We start from the raw sequence: 19,381 nt of genomic DNA, 5'->3' as shown, positions 1-19,381 counted from the left end.
CTATCCTGCTTCTTTGCATAGATGCTGAAAATAAAAATTTGAGTGAATACATTTTTTCTAAACATGAAACTATGATTGGATCTTCATTATGATATCAACAGAGATAGAGCTAAGGCAAAATGCATATATTTATTACATGATCCCTACACTTGATAAACCAGTCTTCTTTCCAGGCAATCTGTCCTTAATTGCTCAATAATGATACCGGGTCTGTGTTCTACATTGAGAAGCTCTTTAGAAAAAAAAAGACATTCTATTTTCTTTGAGAGTTTTCTGAGATGGCGATCTACCCTACATTCTTCTCTGTAATCGTGAGAAATCAAGGGCAAGAGGATTGCCCACGATGGCAGGAGTTCAGCTCCAGTAAATTCATCCTAAAGATTTTCTAGAAAATAATAGATCTGCTTTGGAAGCTCAACTTCCAAATATTCAGAAGTAATACAAAAACAAAATGTTTAAACAAACCTATTTGCAAGAGACCCCATTATACTTCCTCATTAAATCTGTGGGGAAATTAGGTAAGAATTATTTATATGACATATTGACTTGAAATAAGAATTCTAGAGTATTTTTTATAAAAATTAATTATAGACAATCTTATAAGAATATTGCTTCTTTTTTTTAAAGAAAATATCTTAATTACCTGGGGAAAGGAAAAGGTCAGGCTGGAGAAAATAATATAAGTATTAATATTTTCAAAATATTAACATTGCCTCAGGCTTCAGTTGATTAATGGTTCTAATAACTTCTGCCAACAACAACAAAAAATAGGGCCATTTAATTTAAATAAAGAAACACTGTTAATAAACACTGAGTTCTACTTAGCAATCATTAATGTTATAAATATGAAATAGGAAGCTTAAAATATTTTGTTAGTAAGCTTAAATACTTTCACCAACCTACATTCTAGTCAAATATATTACAAAGTTTTGCAGTGAGAAGATGAAATTCAAAGTGTCTTACCAAGTAGACATTAGCTTTAAGTTTTTGCTCAATACTGAAATCCTGAAAATGGCTGAGTTCATTGAGAACCTATCAACCTGACAAGTGTTATAGTGCTAGTAATTTAAAAGTAGGTTTGACTCATAGATTAAGTTATAAGAGGAATGGATCAACAATCTTCAGGAAAAAAAAAGACAGTAAAAAAGGTATAAGAGTAATGATTTGCAAGTAAGAAATTAGATTCTATACATTAAATATTGCAGAACATATATTAAAATAATTATAATAATTTCCATTTTGTGATGTATAGTAAAGTTTTAGTTACTTTGCAAATTTATTTTTAAAAAGTACTAGAAAAATGGGAGATATTTTTTGAAACAGAAAAAATAAAGCTCAGCAATACTAAGCTGTTTGCCAATGAGCATGTATATCATGTATATGATATATAATTAAACAAGAAGGCCATTAAATCGAGGTGGCTCTAACTGCTGTGGCAGCCTATCTAAGCAAACCAAAGAATCTAGACCTGTAAATGCCTCAAGGTTAATAAATAGAAACCGAAGGACAACCAATTACCAATAGCCACCCAGATGGAAGCAGAAGATATAAGGCAGCTAAATGGTAGTGGGAAAAATACAATAAAAATAAACTATTTAAAAATAAACTATACCCAACTCATAATTTCATTCCTTTACTTGTGCCTTTTCTCATAAAGGTCTTTTTCAGAGCTCCTGTGGCTAGAGTACTCCTGACCATTTACAGGGCATCACTGCTGATTAGAATGGGTTTTTCCTCAAACTCTCAAACATTTTAATATGCCTGAGTTTATTCTTTAACAATAGTAATAAGTGATAAAAGCTAGGATTCTCTGGGTCAAACAATATTCTTTAAGTGAATGCTCTCTTCAAAGTTATCCTCATAGAGATAGGAATGTAATAATCGTAATGCAGTCATTACATAAAATATGTTGAAAATAACCTTAAACTCACCATTTATGTTTCTGATTTAGTCTTTTGAATAATGTCAAAGATAAGTTTTCCGTTTTTGAAGGAGAATTTATGGTATGGTGTAAACAAAAATCTATCACAATGAGATCATTTTGGTGAAAAAAGTAAATCCAATGAAAAGCTGGATGTGAAAACTCTACAATCATTGAAAGTATTTCTTTGTGTTGCTTAAACAAACTCCATGGGTGATATCACAAGAGAATTTTGAGTAAGGCAACAGTGAAATAATGACCAGTGATTCTGAGGTGAGTACAATCACCTAACATGTATATTCAAAAGTTTTACTTTGAAGTTTGACAATGTGTGGTACAGACTGAAGACCAGTGCCCACAAGCAAGGAGCACCCTTGCTCCTTGGTGATCAAGGAGTCATCAAGGGGCTTTCTGAAGAGGCTGAACTTAGCCATGACTTAAAAGGTGAAAAGCAGTTGAAGAACTGTTGGGGACAGAAGGAAGGAGAAATCAGAGCCTGGCTAAAGAGGCACAAGTGAATTACCTGGATCATGAGGTTGAGAAGAGATGGTCTGAATTACTATGAAGAATAGGAAATACATCTGTATGAGTAGGGCTTTGCAGGATGCTGAGCTGAATGCTATTTTATTATTCTGCTAAATAAGTGAAAATTATTATCCATTCCCTTATGAATTCATTTTGATAGCCTTTAATGTTTTTGTGTGTGACTATGACAAACTGCTCCCATTTCCTCTTTTTTAATAATGACTTTGTGTCATACTAATTTTAAATTAATCTCTAGTCACACTGATATTTGTAGAGCAATTTCACTATTTAAAAAATCCAAAAAGTAGTTCTATTTGTTTAATACAGTCATTCTGTATATCTGGACACTACATCAAATTACTCAGTAATTTGTCTAACATTATTGAGCATACATGTCACTGTACATCCCATCTCTTTTTAGTAGCTTTTTCTTTATAAGGTGCATGATATTCTGCTTTGGTTGGATATTCATTTTGACTGAAAGAAATTAACATGCACTGTTTGCTAGATTTCTTGAGGAATAGTAAGCCATAAAACCCTGATGTGTGCCTCCCTCCTTTTCATCCAATTTGGACTTGCTTAGGAAACAGGTAAAGAACATGGGTTCATCAATAGCCCTGACTATTTTCTTCCATATTTTTTCTCCATTTTAAAAATATATATTGTAAGTGGATCATTAAATCTCACTTGGAGATGGCAAAAAGCTATTAGCTAATACAATTTAACACTATCATCATTTTTTTAATTTTTAGTGTATATTTTATACCTTATAAAAGAAATAGCTTATCTTTAATGTAGGTGCAAGGAATGTTTATATATTATATGTAGTATTTATATATTATATATAACATATTTATATATTATAAATATATTTATAATAAAGATGTAAATATCTATATCTAAGTGTTTATATATTATAAATATAAATACACATATTTATATATTATGTGTTATACATTTATATATATCAATATATATTTATATGTACACAGATTTTTACATGTGAATAAGACAAATTACTCCCCTTATAACATTTATAATATATAAATCAAAGCGTTAAAAATAAAAAGTGATAGTTAATTCAGTATATATCTTCTCCAAATGATTTTCAATGAAATGTATTTCAAATTATATGTCTCTACTAAAATATTTTACCTGTACATTGAGATAAAATGCTTTAAAGGATAGCTTTTATTAAAAATAAAATATAATTTATGAAATTAAAATTAAAACTAGAAGTATATGTATACAACACAAATATAAATTTAAGAAAAATATTTTAGGAGGAAAATAGGTATCTCAGTTTCTTCATTTACTATATTGTACATATTGAATATATTCATCCAGTATCATTTTTATTTAATCAATATCCAAGTGGTCGATACTGAAATGGATGAATGAAAAATCACTTTACTACTGTAATTTTGTTTAGGAAATTATTCTAGTTTTCTTCAAAAAAGCTCTCTATATACTATGACTGTTAAATGATATTGAAGGAGCGCAGCATATGCCACCCCAAATGTGCAGCTTAGGCTTACGGACTATGTTGAGCTGGAGGCAAGCAAGACCCAGCCAACACAAGGAAAATTTTTATTTCTCCTTACCGCCCTCAAGGAATGTAGGCAGGGGGTCTGGCTGTGAGAGAGAGAGAGAGAGAGAGAGAGAGCTATTTAAGAGATAACTTTCTGGCAGGGCAAACATCTGTTTTTATCATCCTTAAGAATTATCCTGCCCCTTTGAAATCTCATGACCTTATCCAATTCCTTAGTTCAGGATGGCATATAAGTCTCAACTGCCCACTTGCATTAGGTCTCATATTTTTATAGAGTTCCTGTATTACAAAATTGAAAATTTGTTTTATTCACACTAATGTGTCTTATGTCAATTTAATTATTAATCCAGCCAAAGAACCTAGAAGGACAAAAGAAAAAAATCCTTCTAATATATATATATGCATATTTTAATGATTGATTATAATGTTTCAATTAAAAAATAGCCAAAAGCTTAACAAAAGATTTGTTATATAGTTCCAAAAACATGTGGATGAAATTAAACAATGACTAAAAAGTTAAGGTCTGTTATTAAAATTACAATGTACTTTGCAATTTCATTTAGCAATTTGAAAAATTAAATTAATTATGAAACACTATTTTTCAAAATATTATATTTGTAATTATATCTTATTCTGGTACACATAATGTGTGCTAACTGGTAATTGTAGAAATTAAAAATATTTATTTTATAAATAAATATTTATTTTATAAAATATTTATTTATAAAATAAATCATCTGATTATTAGGAATAAGCAATGCACATAAGAATTTAATAATTTAAATAATTTCCTTTTGGTAATTAGGCTTGTGGAAAGAGGCTACAGAGTTGTGTAAAATACCTCTAGACTTTTTTTACTCGCTAAATCACTCTACACATTTTNTTACAATGTACTTTGCAATTCCATTTAGCAATTTGAAAAATTAAATTAATTATGAAACACTATTTTTCAAAATATTATATTTGCAATTATATCTTATTCTGGTACACATAATGTGTGCTAACTGGTAATTGTAGAAATTAAAAATATTTATTTTATAAATAAATATTTATTTGATAAAATATTTATTTATAAAATAAATCATCTGATTATTAGGAATAAGCAATGCACATAAGAATTTAATAATTTAAATAATTTCCTTTTGGTAATTAGGCTTGTGGAAAGAGGCTACAGAGTTGTGTAAAATACCTCTAGACTTTTTTTACTCGCTAAATCACTCTACACATTTTAAAAAGAGGCACATTAAGTGGAAATAAAAATAATTTTAAAAATTTTAGGAAAATGATTGCTTCATAATTATAATACATTTTTGCTAAGAACAAATCTCACTAAAGATTTTAAACATTAAACTAAATAGACTATACCCTCAGTTATAAAATATTGAAATATATACACAATCTATCTAGCAGGTATTCAGCCATGTAATGTGAAAAATAAAGATATTTATTAAAGAAGATATAAGATACAAGAAACACTAAACATAGGACAATGATGCCTCAGTTCCCTTAAAAGTAAGCACCTTGGGACCTCATAGAGTTCCCTCAATTTTCATCAGCTGTCCCATTGTATTTTTCTGAATCACATCAATGATCTGGAATCTCTTTCCTTTAAAGGTGATTTTAGTTTGAGGAAAAGCCAGAAGTCACAGGGTGCCAAATCTTGGATGTAGTGGGGCTGAGCCACCTGGGTGATTTGACGTTTCACCAAAAACTCTGCACATTATGATGTGATGCATGAGCAGGCATGTTGTCAGGATGAAGCTGCCAATCACCAATTGGCCATAGTTGTGGCCTTCTGAATCATCCCAATGAGTTTCTGCAGAAAAAATTTCAAGCCTAATGCCAAATCTGGTATAGATTCATTATGCTAACTAGTTCAGTCATTTTGAGTGCAATGACCACACAGTACACAGGCTCACTCAACAGCATCTACAAGCCCCACTTACTAATACAGTGAAGTCATCATTGTTTACACATGTGCATTCCAGTCCACTCTCCTTGGCTGCCAGGTTACATGATGTCCTGCAAACCATTCTTGTTATATTAACAATGGCTGGACTTTTTCTGGACAGACCTTGTATTTAAGCCCTTACAATGTAAATTCATCAAAGTCCTACATACAATTACATCTGTGCTCCTTTAATCACTTTGGCTGGTTATTGTTTAATTGGATACAAATGAAACTAAACAGGAAGATAACGCGCCTCGGAGACACCAATTTTTTTATTTATCATGACTATTTCTTTTTCTATGTTTATATTTCAAAGGAGATAAAATTATATATAAATATAGGACTTCCAGCCAAGATGGAGGTGTAGATAGATATACTTTGCCATCTCACACAACCAAAAGAGGGACAACAACAAGTTTAAAAACCAAAAAAATAACCAGAACTGCCAGAAAATTGAACTGTATGGAAGTCCAACAACCAAGGAGTTAAAGAAGAAACTTTATCCAGACCTCTAGGAGAGGTGGAAAGGACATGTGGCAAGGCATTGGCTTGAGGACCAGATGGGCGAGGTGGCAGCTGGTAGAGCAGATGGTCTCACTTTGTGTGCAGATAAATGGGGAGGGACAACTGAGGAGCAAGAAAGACAGTGCAACTCAGGATCCAGCATGGAGTAATAAAGCCTCAAAACTTCTGGCTGAAAAAATCTGTGGGGAGCACTGGGGCGGGGGTGGGCTGGGATGGGAGTAAAAGACAGAAAACTATACTTGAACAATAATTAAATTAAAAAATCTAAAAAAAATCTGTGGGTCTTACCAGAACAGAAGAAACTCCCAGACTCATAGTAGAGCTCACTGGAGACACCCACAGGGTCCTAGAATGTACACAAGCACACCCACCTGGGAATCATCACCAGAAGGGCCCAATTTCCTTGCGGGTAGCTGGGGAAGTGGCTGAAAGCCAGCCTAGAGCAAGAAAGATGCATTGTTCCCCCTTTGACCCCTCCTCCACACAGAGCACCACAGTGTAACAACGTGGGTTGCCCCAACCCAGCAAATGCCTAAGTCTCTGCCCCTTATAACATAACAGCTGCACCGGGACAAAAAACAAACAAACAAACAAACAAAAAAGAAACCCCAAACATGGCCCAAATGAAAGAACAGATCAAAGCTCCAAAAATAGAACTAAGCAATGAAGAGTAGCCAAATTATCAGATGCAGAGTTCAAAACCCTGGTAATCAGGATGCTCATAGAAATGGTTGAGTAAGGTCACAAAATAAAGGGATAAGGAAGGCTATGAAAAGTGAAATACGGAAAACATAAAGGGAAGCAAAAGTGAAGAGAAGGAAACAGGGACTTGAATCAAACATTTGCAGCAGAAGGAAGACATAAACATTCAACCAGAACAGAATGAAGAAACATGGATTCAAACAAGTGAGGAGAGGCTGCCTGGACAACTTTAAATGTTCCACTATCCAAACATAGGGATGCCAGAAGGAGAAGAGCAAGAAATCAACATTTTATTTTAACAAATAATGAAGGAGAACTCTCCTAATCTGTCAATGAAATTAGACTTCCAGGAAGTCCAGGAAGCTCAGAGAGTCCCAAAGAAGTTGGACCCAAGGAAGCACACACCAAGGCACATCATAATTACACTCACCAAGATTAAAGAGGAGAGAATCCTTAAAGCAGCAAGAGAAAACGAGGCAGTTACCCACAAAGGAGTTCCCATCAGACTGTCAGCTGATTTCTCAAAAGAAACCTTGCAGGCAAGAAGGGGCTGGGAAGAAGTATTCAAAGTGATGAAAAGCAAGGACCTACATCCAAGATTACTCTATCCAGCAAAGCCGTAATTTAGAATGGAAGGGCAGATAAAGTTCTTCCTAGATAAGGTCCAGTTAAAGGAGCTCATTATCACCAAGCCCTTATTATATGAAATGTTAACGGGACTTATCTAAGAAAAAGAAGATGATAAAAAATATGAACTCTAAAATGATGACAAACTCACAACTATCAATAACTGAACCTAAAACAAAAATAAAAGCAAACAAACAACTAGAATGGGAAGAGAATCACAGAAATGGAGATCACATGGAGGGTTATCAGTGGGGAGGGGAGGGAGGAGAATGGGGAAACATGTACAGGGAATAAGAAGCATTAATTGTAGGTACAAAATAGACAGGGGGAGGTTAGGAACAGCGTAGGAAATGCAGAAGCCAAAGAACTTATATGTACAACCCATGGACATGAGCTAAAGCCAGGGGTGGGGGTGGTGATGCTGGTGGGAGGAAGTGTATGGGGTGGAGGGGAATAAAGGGAAGAAAACAATTGGGACAACTGTAATAGCATAATCAGTAAAATATACTTTAAAATTATACATAAATATAAATGTGTGCATATAAACTATTGTATAAGAATTCATTAATATAATAAGCATTGTAAGAAAGGAGGTCTTAATAAACTAAAACATTAAAAAGTTCAAGTGCTGAAAAAGGTGTTCTGTAAGAATTATAATAATTTGACATCTTCCTTCATTTAGACATTTTCAGATATCAATCTATATACAGTAAGTCCTCAGATCCTCCTAAATTCTAAATAACAAAGATTAGTCATTCAAGAATCAAGAGGTATATAGTATGTACATATTCTTATAACATTTGTTATCATAATTTAAATTACTCAACATATTTACTCAATAGCTATAATGTAAAATATTTCATGCTGGCATACAAAGTATATAAAACATAGATTATTAGCTGCAATGATGTAACTAATTGCTGAGAATGGCATACATGCATGTGCATGTATACATGTATGTCTGCATATGTATATGAAAAATGTCACATTCCATGAGTTCTCCTTACATGTAGCATGGCTAGCCAAGTTAAAAACAAATATCAATTGTTTTCATATTAAAAAGACACTACAAAAGTTAGACTATCATTTATTAGAATTCCTGTATTATTATTTTTGCAGGAATAAGTAGGTCGTGGTAGGCATGCTGGCTGGACAGCTAGCAGGGATTATGTGCCTGAAAAATGAACATTTTATTCACTTAGAAATATTCTGGACTTGTTAGCAGTTATTTGTACCTGGCAAATGCTCGAACACTTAAGCACATTCTTCCAAATATTTGGGAATACGTGAAAGGGAGGTTCCTGAAAGACACAATGCAGCCTCACTTAGAACTGGCAAGACAGTTGGCAAACAGTGCCCTCTTGGGAAGGCCAGGAAAGCTTGCCTCTGACAGCACTTGCTCTCAGACTACACTGTCTGCTCTGCAAAGGCAAATCAGGACATGATCTTTTCACCTACATCAAAGGAACTAGACTCTGCCGATGTCTGTTGATGCCTTTCAATTACCTCCCTGTCACACTAGAGACAACTGTGCCAGTATTTATCTTCATTCACTACTGAATGTTAAAATCTTGAGCTGAACTTAACATTTTCTATGGGCCTTGCTAAGAAGAAAAAGCAAAGGAACACCAATAGAATTCTGGACATTAGTATACTCTATGGAGATAGAGATCTTGGTTTTTGAACCTTCTAAATTCCCTAGAGCTACTGGGTTCTCCAGCTTTTCTTTCTGTCGGTGCTTTCCTGGTGAGGTGTGAGCAGAGTGAAATAAATTGCCCTAATAGCTTTAGGAATGCTGGAACTTTGTGCAAAACTCTGGAGGAAGCACAGAGTCCTGTGATTATGAAGAATAAAGTCTTCCAAACTCTGTCAACTTCCTCTGTGGTCACTTGAGGATAAGAATTATTCTGGGAGAATTGAGGAGAGGTATCTCTTTTATAATTATTTTTCCTTCTGACACATGTTTTCACATGAACCTCTCAACCATGCACTTATTGTCCCGAGTATAAATGCCTGCCAGGGAGGGAAAAAGCAATACTGAAGTGCTGAATGAAGCCTGCCATCTAAAAGCCACATTACTTGGAGAAAAAAACTAGTAATTAATTGGAAATTGGCCAAAGTACCTGGCAAATAATACTTTGCATATCTGTAGGAGTTTCTATACAACAGGGACAGGGAACAGTTAAGCAGCAGGTCAGAACCTTGGTCCTCACCTCATACATAAATGAATTGGCTGACATCAGTTCCAAATATAATCCTTCTATTTCTCAATTATTCTGTCAATATTAAAGTCAGTTAACTCAATCTGCCAATGTCCTTAAGTCTAATGTAAAAATAGCCACGTTTGGACTAAATCTTGAATTTCATTTTCTGAGTGACGAAGGAGCCACAGAAAGAAAACAACATTGTTGTTTACTAAAGTTTATAGTTTCATTGAATTTATTGTTTTCTTGAGGACTTTGCCACTGTGTATTTAAGAAATAGTACATCAATTAAAAATTATAGCAGCCCTACTGGAGCTAGAACAGACTGTGTTCAGTTTGCTTTTCCTCTTTAAGCAATCTCTGTACCACCTGCCATAAAAATTATTGAGGCCTCCTTGAAAAATCCAACACCAAGTAGACACAATTAAACTTTTAAAATGTATGCATTTAGTTACTTCTAATATTAAAACAAATTTCTGTTAGAACTGTAACAGTAATTTCAATAAGAATAATATAAAATCTTATTCAAATCTCACAGTTACACAATACCTGTTAAGAAAGCCAAGCAAAAGTTCAGCACCAAACATTGGCCTGAATTATCTCACTATTACTAGATAATTATGCAATCGACTAGATAATTTTGCAAACTTCATATCTGCAAAATTAGCATTTCATTGATTAAGTCTCCACAACTGAAACAAAAGGATTCCTTGAAACAGGTGGATAGTTGGGCAAAGGGCAACAATGCTGAAGTAGAAACATGAACTGTGAAAAAAAGGAATAGTATAATTTGAATCAGCAGTTACTTCCAGTCTTCACTTTACTACCTTATGCATGGCCAGTTTTTAACTGTTAGGTTTGTTGGTTTTTTGGCATTCACTCACTGAATAACACCATTATAATCATCACGCACACATACACACACAAGTACAATTCTCATCTATTAGTGTGTATTACTTCAGGTCATAAGCAGATGTAGGGGAAATGATAGTTTAAATTGGGAAGCAATAATATACAAATATTTTATCCTAACCCAACTCCAAAATCACCTCATTTTACTAGTAGCATTCTGTACCATTGCTCCCCTCCCCCTACCCCCAATAACACAGAGGAAAGTATTTACTTACACTGCACAATGAGCTGCACCAAGGCCTCTCTCGGTTTCACATTAAAACCATTGTACTGGCTGGTCTGACATCGGTACATTCCTGACATTTCCCTAGACACATTCACAATCCTCAGTGTTCCGTCGTAGCTCTCCATTTGCATTGACCCATCTGGCATGGCGACTTCTTTATCTGCTCTAGACCAAAGGATGATGGGTTTAGGTTTTCCAGTTACTTGACATTGCAGTTCTATTGTGTCTCCTTCTCTGGTGACCAAAGGTGATTTTTCCTGTGGAACAGTCAGATTGGGTGGAACTTGAAATGGGAAAAAGAAAATTTTTCAAAGTTAGTATAAACTGGTAAAGCATATTCAAACACAGAAAATCATAAGGAAACAATTTCTGCTGGTTGAAGATGTGTGACAATCAAATGACAAAAATTATAGAGAAGACTTTGGGAATAAGTGGCAAATACCCTCCTTAAAAAATTCTGATTTTTTTTAGAACTCACTTGAATGAGGTCTTCAAACTTTAGCAAAATAAAAAAACCATTAAATTAGACTGTAAATGGCCAACTTATGAACAATCTACTCAATGACTTGTTATTATCAGCCACTAACTGGGTCTTTAACATCTGCAATTCACAGAAAAGTGATCCTGCTTGCTGGGGGTGGGATCAGCCTTTCAGTCTTCTGCTCTGTATGCTGCTATCTCTTACCTAAACATACTATAAGAAAGGTAAGTGACGATGTAGATTTTGCAGGCATGGTAAACACAAGTAGTAGGAAAGGGAAAAAGAAGGACGAATTGTAATTTTTCGAGTAAAGTTATTTTCTGATTTATTGAAAATATTTATGAGAAAAATTAGGTTGATATTACTGAAACTCACTTCACTGTGCTAGAATATATATGTATGTTATGATTTAGAACAAAATATAAACTTCCAAGAGGCAATTGCTACCTCACAAATTTTCTTACAAATAAAATCATCTGTTTCATTGGAAGAATTTTTATTTTTAATACAATACATATGAATTCAAATGCATTTATGCAATAGAACATCAATAAAAAGCATGGACTAAATTAAGTGCCAGAGTAAGAATACACAGAAATACATGAGTAAGCTTTCCTATAAACGCAACGTGCTCCCTTTGGAGAGTACTGCACACGGGGGAAAGGGTGGAGGTTTGACTCTCCCTTGCAGCATCGCTGAGCTCCAGTGTCCAAGAACAAAAGGAAAAATAATTTTAAATTATCTGTCAATGCATATTGAATTTTTTCATATAGAAAAAATAAATTCAAGTCCAAAATGATATGAGAATTAATTATCTTACTATGTATCTTCTTGTGTATTTTTTCATTTAATTCCTTCATTTACTTCTTATCTTAAATAAGTAGTAAAGTGATAAAAAGCAGAAAAATAATGCATAGCATCTTGGAAATGAGAAAATATGGAACATTAAAACATTAGGTACCACTTTCTATAACTATACAAATATACTAAGAATTGCCATTAACAAAGCATATGTTTAAATATGGCTGCATTTTAAAAACCTGCATGATCAAGTAATTTCATTTAATGATTTCTTCTTGTAAATACAAACAGTTAAATGGTTTTGTTAATATATTCCTTTACAAGTAAACTACAAGGGAATGATGCAATTCTAAGCAGCCTCCTCTAACAATAGGATGAAAAAGAAGCTGCAATATTTACTTACCTTGCATGAGAAATCACAAAGAATAAGAGCAATAACCTCAGCACTTAACATTAATTATGCTCCTACTATATGCTGGACAAAGTTAAAGATTTTACATTTTCATTTAATTCCATGAATAATCCTAAGGATTAAATGTTTAATATTAAAATTTAGCAAATGAAAATCCTGAGAATAAGAGAAGAAATCTACTTTGGTTTGAACAAAATTTAAACTGAGGCCAATCTGTAACAGGTGGATAATGTAGAGACATGGTACCTGAAGCAGGTTCCAGTAAACTATGGTGTCCGAAATGGATAGTTGGAGTTAGCAACAGACTCCTGTCCATAACTGCTCTGCTCCTATGGGCAAATTGGACTAATTTTCCCTGCCCATCTCTTTATCACTAGCCCAGGGACAATAAAACAGAGTCAAGGTAGAAATGTGAGGGTGTAAGGTATAATTGACACATTTTGCAGATTACCTTATTTGTCTATTTTATGTCATATACCTATTTCTATATTATATATCTATAAGTATCTACATTAGACTATATCCCAAATATAAACCCAAACTGTTTTCAAGATATAGTAATCAAAATACATATATAAATTTTGGTAAATCTATGTGAAATAAATGAAAAATGATAAATTATGAGAATATTATGTGGAGTATTTTTATTTGAAATCTTCTGTCCTCACTGCTTCCAAAAACAAGCCAGGCAACCTTGGCCAAACTTAATCACTCTTTGAGTACTAATTTCTACATTTTGAGACTGAGAATTTGCATTTTAAGAGCTCCAAGGTTATTAATGTTTGATTACAAGAACAAATAGTAAAGACTTAAAAATAACAGTGGTGTTAAATTAAAGTATTTATTTCATGACTTAATAAGATGATTATTCAAAGATTTTATTACATTAGGCTATTCTAAAATAGACCCTTGACTAGCTATGGTTTATGTTTATCATGTTAAATAGGTCAAAAACTCCATTTGTAAACTTGTTTGTTATTCATTTATTTAGATAAACTTTCCTTCCTGTGCAGTCAAAATTATAGAAATGTAAACCTAAATTTTAATCTAGGTAACTTGAAAATAAATTTTACATAAATTAGCCCAGTTTTTGTGGAACATAATTAAAATATTGTTTACTTTTCATCTCTTCCTAGGGGCTTTTTAAATCTTGAAATTGGAGTTACTGGTAATTCTTTCTCTGCAACATTCTTGACCAAGAAAGTTGATAACTTCTCAAAGTTCTTATAGGCTTCTCTCTCTCTCTCTCTCTCCCCCCACCCCCCTGCTCCACATTAAATTTTCCACTCTCTGTAATTTTATACTCAATCCTCTTTATTACTATATATTTTTCTGTTATGAGTGCTAGTTTGTTCTCACAAATGTATCTGTTTTATGTGTAGATAATATGAAGGTCAACTTTAGCCCAAGGTTCTTTTGGTTTACAATCGCACCCTATTTCTGTATTCTAAAAGTCTTTCAAGTCCCCACACTTAAAAACCATCTATTTCTTGACTTGTTAATTATCAGCACACTTCATCTGGTAATTAAAAACTGTAACTTTTTTTGTTCCTTTTATCACTTCCTTTTGCTCACTACTTCCTAACTGCTGCTTGGGTTTCTCAACCAAAAATGTCTTATGTCTGCCTATTTCTCTTCATGACTATACTGATTTCTTAGTGTAGATCATCATTTTCTCTTCTGTTGACAGTGTCCTAATCGGTCTTTTTGTCACCAGTCTAATTCTTCCAAGCCTCCTGTTATCCTGTCATAAATTTTATCATCATAAATGCTATTTTGTTCATGTTGCTATGAAAACTACAGACCTCAATGAGAATGCTAATAATACTGCTTTCATCAAAAAAGATGAAATGTTATATAAATGGTGGTACAGGCACACAACAGAATATGATGCATCCTTTTTAATCATAATATAATAGACCTACATTTATGGAGAAATATACTTATATTTTTAATGCAAGAAAAGAAAACTAGTGGATAGTATGAACAGGTATAACCATTGTTAGTAAATGAGTAACATATGTTACTGAACAGTGTAAACAGAAATATCACATTTTGTATAACAAGAGTCTTATACTAATTTATGTTAATAGGAAGCTTCTTAAAGGGGAGAGTGTATATGATTCATCTTTATATCACTAGCATTCTGCACTCTATTTAGCACGTAATAGAAACTCAGTAAAATCATTTAAGAACATTAAGAAAGCAAGAAGCTGGGCCCTGATTCAGAGGAGACAAGGAGACTTATATGTGGAAAAATCTAGAAATGTTCCAAAACACTAACAGTGGCTCTGGCTTAATGTGGGATTACTGGTAATTAAATTTTATCTGTATATATCTTTCATTGTTCACTCTCCCAGAAATCATGCAATGCATATTAGTATATTACAGGCTTCAAAAAGCCCAGAGAAACTTAAAGTGTTAATGCAACCTAGTTTTCAATGCTTATCTGATAAAACTCTTTTTGATAATACAAATATATCACTCTGGACATGAAGCTCTGGACAACATAGTCTGAGAAATGTTCCTCTAGAATTTTTCAGCCTTATAACACTCATTCAAATTTGATTTTGTCAACTAGTGGACCTCCGTGCTCTTGAACAAGCAATTTTTCCCCTGTGTTCAGCATGTGTTCTAGCGCCCTCTGACTTCCCCAGGTATGGAGATTCTGTTCAAATGTTACCACTTTCATAACTTTGCCTAGTTTAGGCTGAGGTGGTTGCTCACTATTATACGATAAAATAATAGTAATAATATAAAATAATATACTGTAAAATAATAAAATGCCTAAAAATAAATCTAATCAAGGATGTAAAAGGCCTATACACAGAACATTATAAGGCACTGAAGAAAGAAGTTGAAGAAGATACAAATAAGTGGAAGTACATACCGTGTTCATGGATAGGAAGAGTTAACATCATTAAAATGTCCATACTGTCCAAAGCAATCTGTAGATTCAATACAATTCCTATCAAGATTCCAATGACGTATTTTACAGAAGTAGAACAAATATTTCAAAAATTTATATGGGACCACATATAGCCCCACATAGGAACATGAATATTGAACAATAAGAACCAAGTTGGAGGAATCATGCTATCTAACATCAAACTATACTACAAAGCCATAGTAATCAAAATACTCATAATAACAGATGCATAGATCAATGGAACAGAATAGAGAACCCGGACATAAAACCATACCTTTATATTCAGTTAATATTTGACAGAAGAAGCAAGCACATACAACAGGCTAGAGATAGTTTATTAAATAAATTTGTTGGAGAAATTGAACAGATGCATGCAGAAAATGAAACTAGACCAGCTTCTTACACCATACACAAGAATAAATTTAGAATTGATCAAAGACTTAGATGTTAGACCCCAAACCATAAAAATCCTAAAAGAAATCCTAGGCAGCAAACTCTCTGACATTGCATGTAGAAGTTTTTTGGTTTTTTTAAACCAGATATATCTCCCTAAGAAAGGGAAACAAAAGAAAAAATAAACAAATGGCACTTGATTAAACTAAAGAGGTTTTTCAGAGCAAAGAAAACTGTCAACAAAATTAAAAAAACAGCCCACAGAATGAAAGATCATATTTGCCAAGATATTGGATAAGGGGTTAATATCCAAAATTGATGAAGTACTCACAACACTGAACACCAAGAAAACAAACAACCCAATTAAAAAATGGGCACAGGACCTGAATAGACACTTCTCCAGAGAGGGCATACAGATGGCCAATAAACATGAAAAAAATACTCAATGTCACTAGTCATCAGAGAAATGCAAATTGAAATCAGAATGAGATACTATCTCACCCCTGTGAGAATCATTATCATCAATAAATCAACAAACAACAAGTGTTGAGGAAGCTGTGGAGAAAGGGAAACCCTTTTACACTGTTGGTGGGAATGCAGACTGGTGCAGCTGCTGTGGACAGGAATATGGAGATAGCTCAAAAATTAAAAATAAATCTACCTTTTGACCTAGCAATCTCACTATAGGGAATATATCTGAAGGAATCCAAAAGACTAATTTGAAAAAACACAAGCACTTCTATATTCATTGCAGCATTATTTACAGTTGCCAAGATATGGAAGAGGCCCAAGTGTCTATAAGTAGTTAAGTGGATAAAACAAAAATGGGATATTTACTTAATGAAATTTTATTCAGCCATGAGAAAGAAGAAAATTCCACCCTTTGCAACAGTATGGATGGACCCAGAGAACATTATGCTAAGTGAAATAAGCCAGTCAGAGAAAGACAAATAAATACCATACAATGTCACTCCTATGTGGAATGTAATGAACAAATTGAACTAATAAGCAAACCAGAGACAGAATTATAGATGCAGGGCAGGTGACAACTATTAGGGGGAAGATTAGGGTGTGGAGAGATTGAACAAAAAAAAAGGACTCACGGACATGGACAATAGTATGATGATTGCTGGCAGGGAGGACATATAAAGGGAGTAAATGGTGATGGAAAGTATAATAAAGTTTAAAATCTAGGGCACAAAAATATAAGCAGTGCAAAAATGTCATTGGGGTGAAGATAAAAAAATAGAAAATGTAGTAATTGCACAATCGGTAGCCTGTACAAGTAGCAGAATCTCCTGAAAAATATATTGTTAGTATAGATTTCAGGTGAAGGTCTTAAGGTGCATGGGAGTGTATATTAGAGCTTGGAGACTCAAAAAAAAGGGACCCTATAATTTTCCTTTTCTTTCTCTCTTCATTTAAAGGTTTAGAAAGAGGCTGCACATTTTTTAAAGAGTAAAATAAAGTGCTAATCCAGAGACATGAAATTTATTTTGTTCATGTTTACTCTGTCTTTTATCTAATTAAAATATTTTTGAAATATTCAGTTTCACCATAAAAACATTAAATTAAATTAAAAAATTTGAAATGTCTGCACTTCATGATGTACATTCATTCATAATGTACTGGCTAGAAAAAAGTTCTTCCTAATAAAAACGCAGAGCTACATCTTCTGACATGTAGTGTATGCACTGCCCTTACTTTGATTTTCTTTACACGCAATGTTACTGTTGAAGATTCAATGTCAGAAAAACTTGTAAAACGTATGAGACCAATATCTATTATTCCAAACATAACCAAATAGACACATAAATTGGACAAACTGGCTTTCTGTCAACTACTCCTTTGCATCACAAACAGTAAAATAATGCAAATAAAACTACTTGATCTAATAAGTGAGTTTGGCAAAACAGTGGAATACAAAGTCGATATTCAGAAATCAAAGGCACTTTTGTACACCAACAATGAGATATCAAAATCAGAAATCACGAAAAAATCCCATTAGCTATAGCAACAAGAAAAATAAAGTATCTAAGACTAAACCTAACCAAGGAGGTAAAATACTCAGAAAACTACACAACTCTGAAGAGTAAATTAAGGAAGACACAGATAAATGGAAACATATACTGTGTTCATGGATTGGAAAAGTTAACATCATCAAAATGTCCATACTACCAAGAGCAAGTTAAAGATTCAATGCAATCCCTCTTAAAATACCAATGACATATTTCACAGATATGGAACAAACATTTCAAAAATTTATATGAAACCATAAATGATCCGCAGTAGCCACAGCAACCTTGGAAAAGAAGAACAAAGTATAGATACCACAATACCTGATAGCAAACTACATCACAAGGCAACTGTGATCAAAACAGCTTGGTACTGGCATAAGAACAGATGCATAGTTCAATAGAACAGAATAAAAAGCCCAGAAATAAATCCACATTTCTACAGTCAATTAATATTCAACAAAGGGAGCAGAAGCATAAAATGGAGTAAAAATAGCCTTTTCAACAAATGGTGTTGGGAGATCTGGGCAGCTACATGCAAAATAATGAAACTCCACCACCAACTTATACCATGCACAAAAATAAATTCAAGATGGATACAAGACTTAAATATAAATTATGACACCATAAAAGTCCTAGAGGAGAACATAGACAGGAAAATATCAAATATTCCACATAACAATATTTTCACCAATATGTGCCCTAGAGCAAGGGACATAAAGAAAAGAATAAACAAATGGCACTGCATCAAAATAAAAAGCTTCTGCATGGCTAAAAGAAACATCAGCAAAATGAAAAGGGAACCAACTGTTTGAGAAAATATATGTGCCAATGATACTTTGGGACCAGGGTCTGATCCCCCCAAATATATAAAGAACTCACATGACTCCACTCTAGGAACACAGAAAATCCAATTAAAAAATCAGCATAGGCCTGGATGGTGTAGCTCAGTGGGTTGAGCACAGGATTGGGATCAAAGGATCACCAATTCAATTTCTAGTCAGGGCATATTCCTGGGTGTGGGGCAGGTCCCCAGTAGAAGGCGAGCAAGAGGCAATCACACATTGATGTTTCTCTCACTCTCTTTCTCCCTCTCTTCCCTTCTATCTAAAATTAAATAAATACAATCTTTAAAAAATGTTTTAAAAATGGGCAAAGGACCTGAACATACACACTTCTCCCAGGGGTACATACAAAGGGCTTCA

The 19,381-nt window shown here is 33.5% G+C and overlaps 1 protein-coding gene across 1 annotated transcript in view; it reads right to left on the bottom strand.

Moving 5' to 3' along the window:
• Window positions 1-19,381, bottom strand: part of MDGA2 (MAM domain containing glycosylphosphatidylinositol anchor 2) — an 847,781-nt gene that overhangs the window by 181,908 nt on the left and 646,492 nt on the right. Inside the window, exon 8 of the mRNA XM_037047200.1 lies at window positions 11,135-11,428. Within this exon, the coding sequence (XP_036903095.1) occupies window positions 11,135-11,428 (294 nt within the window). The remainder of the gene's footprint in view (window positions 1-11,134; window positions 11,429-19,381) is intronic.

The sequence above is a fragment of the Sturnira hondurensis genome, unplaced genomic scaffold, assembly GCF_014824575.4.
Source record: "Sturnira hondurensis isolate 20B ecotype Veracruz unplaced genomic scaffold, ASM1482457v3 Scaffold0005329, whole genome shotgun sequence".
Taxonomy (NCBI): Eukaryota; Metazoa; Chordata; class Mammalia; order Chiroptera; family Phyllostomidae; genus Sturnira; species Sturnira hondurensis.
The sequence above is the reverse complement of the archived record's forward strand: the minus strand, read 5'-3'. Positions and strand labels throughout refer to the sequence as shown.